A 12,534-nucleotide genomic window follows, 5' to 3' on the forward strand; every position below is an offset into this window, starting at 1 on the left:
GAGTGTACAAATTGTTGCTCGATTACTATATTATTTGCAATGTTTGAAATTAATTAAAAAATTATTTGCAACGTTTAAAAAAATTGTATGTTCTATTCGGACTAAAAATGTACTTTTTTTCCTGTAGTTCATTCCTGTAACGTCGGAATAACTTTACGGTGGTCATTCAAAGGCAGTGGCGGACTAAGGGGGGGCGGAAGGGGCGGTCCGCCTCGGGCCCCGTCTTTTAGGGAGCCTCCAAATCTCAATAAGTAATTTTTTATTCAACTGGCAAATAAGACCAATATATGTTCAGTAGTTATGAAGCAATTTGTAGGTGGAGTATGCAAACCATACGTATACGCGAACTATAAACAGTATAAATAGAAGCAGATATTTTCTTAATTATCAATTATCAGGCCCCAGTAATTCTCAATGGCATTTTCTATTTAGGAAATTAAATCAAGGGGCAATTTTCTTTGTTTAAAATATCGAGTAATTATTATTTTTCATAATTTTAAAGACTACAATAATTATGAATATAAACTTGAATTTATTTGTTTTAGCTTTTAAGTTATATTTCAATGGTTTCATTATTTATTTTTACTGAATAAACATTTTAAAATACAACCAATGCACAGCATAATTTGTATTCTAGCTTTCTAACCGATGCATGGTGAGTACTGCCGTCTTAAGTATAACGGGGGCCACGAGTCTAAGACAGCGAAGGGGCCCCTCGAATCTTGGAGAACTTGAAATTGTATTCGTTTTTCGATTTAAAAATATTATAATAAGCTTTAAAAAATTGATGTTATCGTTTTTGAGTTATCATTGTTATACGACAAGATTTATCGATTAAAAATATTTTCAATATGACGGCACTTCCGGAAGTACCGGAAGTTGACAGCAACTTTCTTATTTTAAATGGGTGCCACCATTTTTATTACATACTTAAATTCTCTGTAAAATTCTATGGATATTGATGTTCACTCTATACCTAACATTAACCATTTTGAGGAAATAAAATATTTAAAAATTTTGGACGAAAAAAACTACCTGTCAAAAAAATAAATACTGCTGCCTTAAAAGTTTAAAAAGTGATTTATAAAAATATATTTCGTATTTTAGATCTTTAGTGATATCTAATAGTTGATATTATTAATAATATACCGTATAATCGAAAAAAAAACAGCGCAAAGTTGGCTTGGAAATGATTATCGAGAATATACCGATTTTTGAACAAAGTTTCACAATATGACATGGCCAAAACTATTGTTTTATATCAGTTGACGTTTAAAGTCATAGGCCTACTGGTTAAAATCAAGAAAAATATGCACTTTATCTATATACGCTTTTAACTAAATCTTAAATAACTTAAGAACAATTTATTTTCGGTATAGGAACATATGTATAGTTCAAAAAGTAACTAATTGAAAGGCCTTTTCACTAGTGAAATAAAAAAGTGGATTTCTATTTGAAAAAAATGATTTATGATAATTTTTTAGTCGCTCAATTCCATGACAGCTGCGGCCATTATTATATGACATTCGGTCACAATGCTTTATTCAGAATTTTTGAAATAGATAGCCACATGTCTTCTCTTTATGGTACAGTGGCTGTGGTAATCACTAAATTTAACATTTAGGCTATACACATATTTTTGACAAGTTTTTTTTGTCCAAAAATTATAAATATTTCTTTTCCTCAAAAACAGTTAACGTTAGGTATAGAGTGTTTAATATCAAAATTCATAAAATTTTACAGAGAATTTAAGTATGTAAAAAATGAGGAGACCCGTTTAAAATAAGAAAGTTGCTGTCAACTTCCGGTACTTCCGAAAGTGTCACCATATTGAAAATGTTTTTAATCGATAGATCGTCGTTGTGAAACAATGATGTGCAAAAATCTCCGATCTAGATATTGTAGTTATCTAGAAACTTCTAATGCACGCTCAGCCTGGGACACCCTATATAAATACTTGAATTTTGTCAACCATTATACATACGTCATTCCATATTTACAAAATGTGTGAAGTATATCATTATCTGAACAGACCGGGGGCCACATTTAGCTTTGCCGCCCCGGGCCCACGACAGGCTTAGTCCGCCACTGTTCAAAGGTAGAGCATCGTCAAAAAAAGTATAATTTTTACTCCTAATAAAACAATACACTATTGTTCGGAAATAGTCTTAAGTCGAGAATGAAATTAGTATGTACCTATTATCATCTAAGTACTTCTTGATTATTAGATCAAAATGTAGGTAGGAATTTGGAAACATGCAAACGTTTCAAAAAAAAATATAAAACAACATATTTTCTGACAACGATTATAGATTCTCAGGAATGAGGATTAGATTATTATTATTATTAAAATGAGATTATATTAGAAGAACCAAGTTCTGCACTAGACTTTGCGAATGATATGTATTCGAACAGCGAATTTTTGTCACTTATACATAAATTTTAAAATAAATCCCTGCGTTTAGCGGTCTGATGGATTCACACGAAAATAGTTCAAAAATCGGTCCAACAATTAAATTGATGAATAGATATTTTTATATAGTTTTATTACATTTACAATTATTTTTCGATTTATTATCTGTTATATCTGTTATAGAAATATTTTTTATAGTTTTCTAGGACACATTTTTATAACTTTTACAGTTATTTTTTTATTTATAATAAAGTTTCAATAATTTTTTTTAAATTTAAATCGCATTATTAAAATTAAAAAAATCACTTGATTTAAATCATTATTTAAATCATGATTTAAATCATGCCAACGATTTTGTAATAATGAAGGGTAAAAATTAACGATTTTTCTTCGTACAAAAACCGAAAAAGAAGAGAATCAAATCGAAACCATAAATTAGGAAACAATTTACGTTTCGGTGGGCGAAAATTAAATAGTTTTCGAAAGAGAAAGCGGAAAAGAGGCCGAATAAATCAGGCATGATTGGATTTGGGCGCGCGGATCCGCGCTGTAAGATGGCGGCCGAGAAGAAGGAAAATTTTCATTGTAAGACCCGTATTTAATAGAATAGATTTATTTGTTTTTACGTTCGAATAAGAATTACGATTGCTGCGCTCGAGAAACTATGCTTCGGTAAAAGTTTGCAATTAAATGGATCTCCAAATCGGCCCTGCATAATTTAATAAAAGAATTCAGATGTTTTATTTTCCTGCCTGTAGATTATTGCACGTTGCTCAATATATCTCTTTGCTGTTAAGCCGGATAAATTTGTATCGTATTTCTTTCTCAACATTAAGGGACCATTCTATACCAGAAACACTGCAACCTGTAAGGCATATTGTCTTTGTCCTTTTTATATGTATGTTTCACCCATTCGAGGAATAGTATGGGTACCCTGTCCCTGTACCCTGCACCATCTTCAGCAGGTCCTTGATAGGATGGGAGCATTCCTCCGGTAACCTTGCTTTCCCAAAAAGAAAGTGTCGCTTCCGATCCAAGGCTTCGTAGTGACATATTATGTATTCTGCTGTTTCTGGATATTTATCGCAGAGTCTACAAAATATAATATAAAGACTTTATAATATAATAAAGCCAGAGCTGTATTTAAAAAATGATAGTTAATGAGCAGCTCAAAGATTTCTTGTATTATATTCAATGTATGACAGCTCAAAGACGAAACTTCGGTTTGAAAATCTGATAACACCATCTTGTCATTCATTCATTTTGTCCTTTACTCCTACATGGAGTATAGGGCTTAAATAAACGATCTTCAGAAGGTTCGGTTGTTGGCAATTGATTTGACATCTCGCCATGATCGATTTACTTCTTCGATCTCCTTTTTAATTGTACTTTGCCATGTATGTCTTGGACGGCCAGTTCTACTGTCTTGTGGCTTCCACTTAATAGCTCTGCCAGCAATGTTGCCACTTCGCCTTAAAGTGTGACCAATCCACCTCCATTTCCTAAGTTTAACCTCGTTATACACCTGCCTCTGGTAGGTCAAGCTCCATAGATCCTTATTTCTGATAGTATTTAGCCAGAATATTCCTACAATTTTTCGCAGACGCGGTTTATGAAAACTTGGTGTCTGTTAATGTATTATATTGGGGTGATGTAATTTTCTAGGTCTCTGCACCAGAGTAATAGTAACTTGCTGCACAGCAATACTGACTTGACAGTCAAATTGAAAATTTTAAGTTGAGAATACTGTCTAGATCTCCAAATATTGTTGAGCATTCCAATGTTATTCTGGCCTTGTTTATTCTATTTATGATATCTTGCTGTGTGCCTCTGTTAGTTGAGATTATAATACCTAAGTAAGTAAAATTATTTTCTCCTCTACAGGTGTTGACAGGTTCCAATGATAAAGGAAGCGACATCGTTTGTACAAACTCTCATCGATTTATTTTTATCATGATATGTTTTTTTATATTGATCTTAAGACCTGCAATTCGAGCTTCATTTGTAAAGTCAAGTAGTTTTGAAAGAATATCTGCGTGACTATGAGATGTCATCTGCATAACTAAGATCTTCTAACATGCTAAAGGCTTAACATGCTTAATATTTATTATTATTTAGTCCAAAGATTTCATCAGAGGTTCTGGTCAAAGTTTTCACTGCATCCCATCTCTCTTTGTTATTATTGATGTCATTCAAGGCTTTTTCACTGATAGATTCACAAGGCTTTATCACTGATAGATCTCCACAACTCATGTTTCGCTGAATTTATGGCACTTAGATTATAAACTCTTCGAGTTGAATCCGAACGTTTTTCTTAAGGTTTTGCTAGCTTTATGCAAAATTCCGTTTAGAAGATGATGCTCACTAGCAACATCAGCTCGTCTTTTAGTTCTGACATCTTGAGGAGGTGATCTCCATTTCCGCGATATTATGATGTGATCTATTTGGTTGTTTGTTGCTTAATCTGGCGATGTCCAAGTGACTCTGTGAATATTTTTATGTGAAACTATAGTACCACCAATGACAAATTGGTTGTGGGAACAAAAATCAATAAGTAGTTCTCCATTGTTACTCATTTGACCTAGACCGTGTTGTGCCATAACATTCTCCAAATTTGTGTTATTATTCCCTACCTTTGCATTCAAATCTCCCTTTAATAAAGTTATATCTCCCACACATATATTTTGGAAAGGAAACTTTTCTTTTCCTCAGTATCAGATGACTCAGTAGGAGAGTAACGCTTAATCCATGTAATAGTTCTAGCGAGTGAGCGGTAGCGAGCAATCAAAATTTTATCGGAGAAGGGCGGCCACGATATGAGTTTTTTTTTACTTTGGGACTAATAATTAAACCTACCCCAGACTCATGGTTTTCTCCCTCAAGCTTACCGACAAAAAGAAGGGTCTCACCAGACGTTGCTGAAAATTCTCCGTTTCCAGTCCATCACGTCTCACAGGAGTTCTAAATTAAATGATTGCATCTCTCTGATCACCTGGTTTAAGCGGGATATTTCTATCATAGTACGAATTCAAGTTCCTATCCAAGTCCTTTTTCTAGCAATTTTCATCAATAATAAAACCAGACTACCTCAGAATAAAACCGGTTGCTCATACTCGGTTGGCAGAGCCTCGTCAGTTCAAACAGGATACACCGGCGTGAAGGTGAGGTTGACAATTAATCAAGGGAGGCTATACGTTTGCATCATGACCCAACGCACCCTAACACTATCTTGTAGCACAAGAAAAGTACCAATGAGAATCTGTAATTTATTTTGTTAAGACTATCTACTCTAAAAAATAAAAATGCAATCGCAAATATTCGTTTTTATTTTGATCATTATCAAATTATGCAATTTTGCCTCCATTTAACCGACGACGCCGTATCCCTTCTAGGTTCTAAGATTTCAATGATGAGGCTTGAATTTGGGACACCCTGTCCATAGAATGTTTAGAATGGAGGTTAATCACTGCGACCTTCTAGAACTATTGTGTGTTCCCCTTTCTTCATACAGTCTCATGACTTTGACAAAAGCCAGTATCTGAGACGGCTGCACAGAGGTCATCCAACCCGCTCTCCATCTTCGACATCAGCAGTACCAAAGCTTATTGCACGAACGGTTGTCGTCTCGGTGCCCTCAGTGATAAAGTGTTCTGGTATTTCTCCATTTTCCCCACAGAATCTGCATTGGCAATGTTGCCCATCTTCAATCTATTGAAGTTTTCGGTGAGGAGACAGTATCCTGTTAGAAACCCCGTGACAAGTTAAACCCCCAATCAAGGAAAATCCTTGATTTTTCTCGGTCGTAAGTTCTGAGATTCTTTTTCGAGTGACTTAGACCGTTGGAGGATCCCCATTCCAGGTTACGGATGGAGTCTTCCTTTCTACTCCAAAGAAAAGCAGAACGGTCCTGGTCCAGTTAGTGGAGTTTTCGATCCTTTTGTAGCTAAATCGTTTGCTTTTTCATTGTCTTCTCTCCCTTGGTGAGTGGTCACTCAGAGTAGGAGGACTTTATTTTATTTACCTAATATGTTCAGCTTTTCTAGGCATTCTTCAAGCAACTTCGAACTGATAGTTACTGAGTTGATAGTTTTTAGTGCTGCTTGGCTATGGGATAAGCTAGTTATTTCCTGTTTTCGACAGATCCTACCTAATATAAATTATACGCATCTTTCGATAGCGTAGATTTCTGCCTGAAGGATGCAGTGCCCGCGGGGTACGTGCCCAATGGTACGGAATATTTAGTTTTCGGCCCACCCAGACCATAAAATAATATGAGAAATATGAATTACGGACAATGAAAATTAGTGGAACTTTATGAGTTCCAATCATAAAAATATGATTTTTTAATTTTTTTTTCCCAGATATATTGTTTGAATCTAGTTATGATTTTCTGCTTCGTTTAAGTAGATCAAAATCTTCTTGCACATGTGTGGTATTATTATGTCGCTGGAAATAAAAGAGTCGTTCTCAGCGTAATAATAAACGAACAAATCGAGAAACGTAGTAAATTAAGTTAGGAAAAATAGCGTGGGGGCGAATTTAGAGCAACGCGTTAGTCGAGATTTATGCGAAAGAGAAATGGCGACAATGGTCAGGGCCGGTGTCGCAGCGCGCGATTCGCCTTAATGAAAACGACGGCTAAGCCGCGCGAAACGTTTATTATAATGTTTTTATAAGGCAGGTGGAAATGTGTTTTCTACTACCAGGGTTGCGTATGAAATTAATTTATTACATAATTTTTTACAGTAATAAATTAATATCTGCTACATCATAAAATTTCACCTACAGACAAGATATTTTGTTGTGATAAATATTAGACCAAATAATAACAGTTTATCACGCAATTTGTTACTGTATCAAATTGACATTGTCTACGTCAAACGGTATCGTCTATCGTAATCTACGTCGATAGAATATATTTTCTAGTACCAGGGATGGAGTATGAAATTAATTTGTTACATGATTTATTACAATAACAAATTAAAATTTGCTACATTATAGTATTAATTAAAATTTGCTACATTATTAGTTTCACTTACAGACAAAATATGTTTTGGTGATAAGTAAGTAATGAACCAATTAATAACATTTTGTTACTGTAACAAATTCATATTTCATACGTAAAAAAAAGTTGTTTCTTCTTCTTGCAGTGCCATCTTCTGTACAGGGCGTTCCAAATTTGAGATTCCAATAATATATTCGAAAAATATAAAGACGGAGAGTGACTTGTACCGAACGTTGTAATGTAACGTGTTACAAAACGAGCATTCGCTAGTCAATGGCGGGAAATAATCGTCGAGCCGAGCGGCTCGCGAACAACAGTCTAACTCTCGACTGTCGTTTTCTTAGCGAATCTCTTTGATTGTTATGTTACAAGTCAGTACAGGATGCCCTATTTTCGTGTATTTTACAGGGTATCTCCCTTGTGGGTAGAGATACAAAGATGCGGTTTTTACATCACTTGCTACTTTTTTATGAAACTAAAGATGCTACACACAGATTTCTCCTAGCCCTCTTAGTTCTTGAAATACAGGGCTAAATTGAATATGTTGCATTTTTCGACCCCCTTCATATCTTGGTTATTTTATAACTTAATAAGGTGGAAACTGAGGCCAGTAGACATTTTTACGTAGAAACCAGTGGCGTAACTAGTTTTTTGTCGGGAGAGAATATAACCTAAACTTATGTTTTTTTTTTAATTCAAATTCTAACATGTAATTACTTAATTCTATGTGTATTGGTTTATTACACATAACGTGAACCGGATGTTTCTCAAAAGTGTCTCACTCCTATAACTTTTTTCATTTTTGAGATAAAAAAATCGAGATTTGGTACGTTAGTATATAACATAAATCAGGATTGACGTATTCAATTGTTTTCTGTCACTTCCTGTTTCACCGGAAATTTGGCTACAATTTTTAAGTTTTAAATGACACCCTCGGTATTTTTTTACTTTATTGGATAGAAAATGACACTCTGAATAGAATGACATATAGTATGTCAACTTTCAACATTTTTGCATATGGCTTATTTGAAACTGTAACATGCGAGTCATATCTAACGATAACTTTATTCGAAAAACTAAGTGTGAGGTAGCAAATTATTCATAAAGAAAACTCATACTCGTTCCATTTGAAAAAATTGAGATATGATTAAAATACGATTTGGGCATTTCTTTTAGCAGACAAGGTTCTTCGTCAGGTAGTAGTAAATAACCGTCTACATTTTATCCTCACAAAAATTATCATCGATTATTATTCCCCAGCCGTCTTTGAGGCCACTTTTTTTCGATTATGCGGTACAACAAAACAAACAATAATGATTTTTTTTACCCATCCTTGGTTGTATTCATAAAGCAAGCAAAATACAACGTGGCCCTGTTTAACGTGTAACCCGGTTAGGTGTTGGCAGACCACTTAATTATATTCTAAGGGGAAAAATTATATTCCTCATTAAGGATAAAAGGTCCTGTATTCGGACTTTCCCATTAATTTTTCTTTTCTATAGAAGAAAATGTGGTTGTTTGACATTCGTACCTGTAATTTACGCATGTTCTTCCAGGTATATTCAACTGTTTGTTAAATAATTGAATTATTTATACCGCCTTTTTAAATGATATAAGGTCTGCTAGGTCTACAGTACGCTGTATGATAACAATCTACTAGTATAGAAAATCGATATTATTTAACTCGATCGACTAATAAGAAATTATTAGTTTTATCCATAGATAATAAAAAAACACTTAAGGCTAATCTAAATTTGTCACTTTTAATAATCATCTTGGAGCAATCATCCAAAGTGATAATCTAATATCTGTTTCATCCACTCAAGGTTAGACTAAAGATGAAAGATAAAACAATTTGACCCCCGACCAACTTTTGATGAAGCAATCGTTCTCCGATCCGATGATTCATCCAGACCAGAGGAAGACTCTGAAAAGTTAAACAGACTCGTTTTCTTGAAAAAGCCCACAATCTTTATTTACTTAGTTTTAGTTTATACTTTATAATTACCAGTCGAATCTATTGTAGTTTTTTGTCAACTGGTACACTGAAAAAATTAATTTGTAAATTTAATAGCAATATTGAGGGTTATTTCTTGCCACAGATTATTGTAGTAAATTTACCATCCGTTCTTTAATTTTACAACTCGTTTGTAAAATCGCTGTATGGCTAATTTGTTTGGCATGTATGTATGTAAATATATATGTTATAGTATATCTTTATATTCACCAATATTCTTTGTGAATTTATTTAAAAATTGCGTATCTCATAGTAAATTTTTTAGTATATAATTTTTATACTTATTCATTGTAAATTTATCTTTTAAAATCGCCAACTTCTTGTAATATTACTATAGAGTAACAAGAAAAACATTTTATTATAGTGAATTTACAATAACTTTTGTAAATTCACAAAGCGTTCATATTAATAAATTTAATAAAACACGTGTTTATAATTATAATATTTTTTATAAAGACCATTATAAAGGTTAATATAAGGTCACAAAGCAGGACTTATGTATGTAAGATACTCATTGCAACTCTGCTTGTCTAGAAGAACCTTAGTGGAATCCTGCGCCCAACTAAAATAGGAAAAATTGCCATTACATACAAAATAAAAAAAACATGCAAGATAAGGGTATCTAATCAAACAGTCAACTTACCAACTTAGAGACTATGGATGTATAATGAATAGAATCCTCTACTCCGGTCCTCTATTAAATTTGTCCTCCTAAACACAGCCTGAAAGAATGAATAAATACTTGGAAATATGTTGATATAGAGAAATCATGGAACGATACTATTTTATAATTACAATAAATTGTTATAATTATAATTGAATTTATAATAAAAAAAGATCGTTTTCTAAGAGAGCGGGTTTTATATTTACAGAATGTACATAGAAACATAATTATTAATATAATATACTTACCTTTAATTATAAAAACGCTAATCAACCACGCACTGAGACCCGTCGTCTGTTCAAAAAACTGCTTAGATTAAAATGTTCTTCGTCGTTCGTTGTTCCCTCTAATAGACGGAGAGAGCTGGCTACATAAAAACCTTATCATCGTTACATGGCTAATTTTTCTTGTGAAGTATCCTTTTGTGTAGCCACTATGAAATAATCATGTCTGCCAGCGCGATCCCGGAGCTTACGGCGGGGGAGACCAATCGAAAGTGTGAAATTTTTGACACTAAAAGTATTATAAGGTACACGAGTTATAATTACCAAATAGTTTTTATTTATTATTAAGAAACGGCGAAAATTGTTGGCAGACATTTTTCTCGTGGCTAAAATGCCGGCAGACAACGCGAGAGAGGCATGAAATTTTGACAAAAAAAATAATCGCATACATGCATGCCCATTGGTGGACTGTCATATTTATTTATTTAAAAAGCCGTATGCAAAAGGGGCAGACAAAAAAAATCGTTGCTCAATCAGCGGTAGAGAGTTATCAAAAGCGCGATATTACTATACAGGGTGAGTCTTGGATAAGTGCAAATATGTTCAGGGCTTGTATCTAGACAAAAGAAATATTTTTTCCCTTTACCGTTTTTCAAATGAGTCCAAAATAACCGTTCAAGTTTGAAAATTTAAAAAGACATTTTTAGAAAAATTTATTCTTAAATAATTTTGTGAGTCATCTGTTTTTTTTTCAGTATTTGCATCCATTCTTTTAGTGTCGTAACTAAAAAAATTTAATTAAAAAATTATACCGAGGGTAAATTTGCGGTGAACAGACAGTTCTACAAAGTTTTCTATAATATAAAGGAAAATTTTTAAAAAATGCACGATTTTCAAGGCGGGGAGCGTTTCCTGAAAGCGCTAATAAAGCGATATTACTAAAGTAATATCGCACTTTTGATAACTGTCTGTCGCTGATTTAGCCACGATCTTTTTGTCTGCCCTTTTGCGTACGGCTTTTAAAATGAATAAATAATAATAAAATAATCGTCACAAATCGTCATGCATGTGAGCCATATTTTTTATCCAAAATTTCATGCCTTTTTCGCGTTGTCTGCCGGCATTTTAGCGACAAGAAAAATGTCTGCCAACAATTTTTCACGTTCCTTGATAATAAATAAAAGCTATTTTCGCAATTATAACTCGTGTACCTTATAATATTTTTAGTGTCAAAATTTCACCCTTTCGGTTAGCCGCCCCCGCTTTAAGCCCCGGGATCGCGCTGCCAGACATGACTATTTCGTAATGGCTACACATAAGGAGACTTCAAAAGAAAAATTAGCCATGTAACGATGATAAGGTTTTTTATATCTTAGACTATAACTACGTCGATTACTTAACACGCATCAGCCTCACAAGAAGTCACGTGATGTGGCGTCATTTTTTACTAAATATATTATGGTAAGTTTACTACAAGATTGTATTTCTGATTTAAATTTAATAAACTTTGGTTTAAAAATATGTTTGAATCACCCTGTATGTGGACAAAAAAAAACAATTATCAAATTTTTGCTTCAAAATTATTTTTCTTTACTACTTAGAACTACCGAATAGAAGAACTTATTTCTATGAGTTTATTATTTGTATTACAGGTAATCAGGATATTCTCATCTGTGGCAACTGCCGAGAGATGTTCTCAGAACTGCACGATCTACTCGAACACAAAAAGACTTACTGCAAACTTCGATTTACATGTAAATGTGAAACCAGGAAATCCAGTAAGTACCACAATAATATTATCAAAACACAAGTTAAGATTTCAAGTAGATATGATCCAAAATTCATATGTTTTGAGACAATTTCATATACGTATAAATTTTATGTCTGTTGGCAAATTGTAGTTTGAGAAGTTTAATCATAAGAACCTTTAAAGTAATAAAGCTTGAACTTATTTAACACCACCTGTGCAGACCATAAATTAATGATATCACATTCCAGTCTACTCTGCAGGGATATTAAATGGCGTAATAAAATCTATTCTTCCATTCCAACTTTTGAGTAAATTACATTCCGAAAACGTACTAGTTCGCGTAAAATATTCAAACCTCTTTAAAAACTTACTATTAAATATACACAGATATTCAAAAGTTTTGCATCACCTTAAATCTTCGAAAATAAACTTCCTTTCGTTATGACAAGAATAAAGACTAA

The 12,534-nt window shown here is 33.3% G+C and overlaps 1 protein-coding gene across 1 annotated transcript in view; it reads left to right on the forward strand.

Moving 5' to 3' along the window:
* The window catches only part of LOC115889159 (heterogeneous nuclear ribonucleoprotein C-like 1), an 827,286-nt gene that overhangs the window by 743,296 nt on the left and 71,456 nt on the right, over window positions 1-12,534 (forward strand). The window contains exon 9 of the mRNA XM_030909100.1: window positions 11,976-12,101. Coding sequence (XP_030764960.1) covers window positions 11,976-12,101 — 126 coding nt within the window. The remainder of the gene's footprint in view (window positions 1-11,975; window positions 12,102-12,534) is intronic.

This window comes from Sitophilus oryzae, unplaced genomic scaffold (genome assembly GCF_002938485.1).
Source record: "Sitophilus oryzae breed Bouriz unplaced genomic scaffold, Soryzae_2.0 scaffold_811_pilon_pilon, whole genome shotgun sequence".
In the NCBI taxonomy this organism is placed as follows: domain Eukaryota; kingdom Metazoa; phylum Arthropoda; class Insecta; order Coleoptera; family Curculionidae; genus Sitophilus; species Sitophilus oryzae.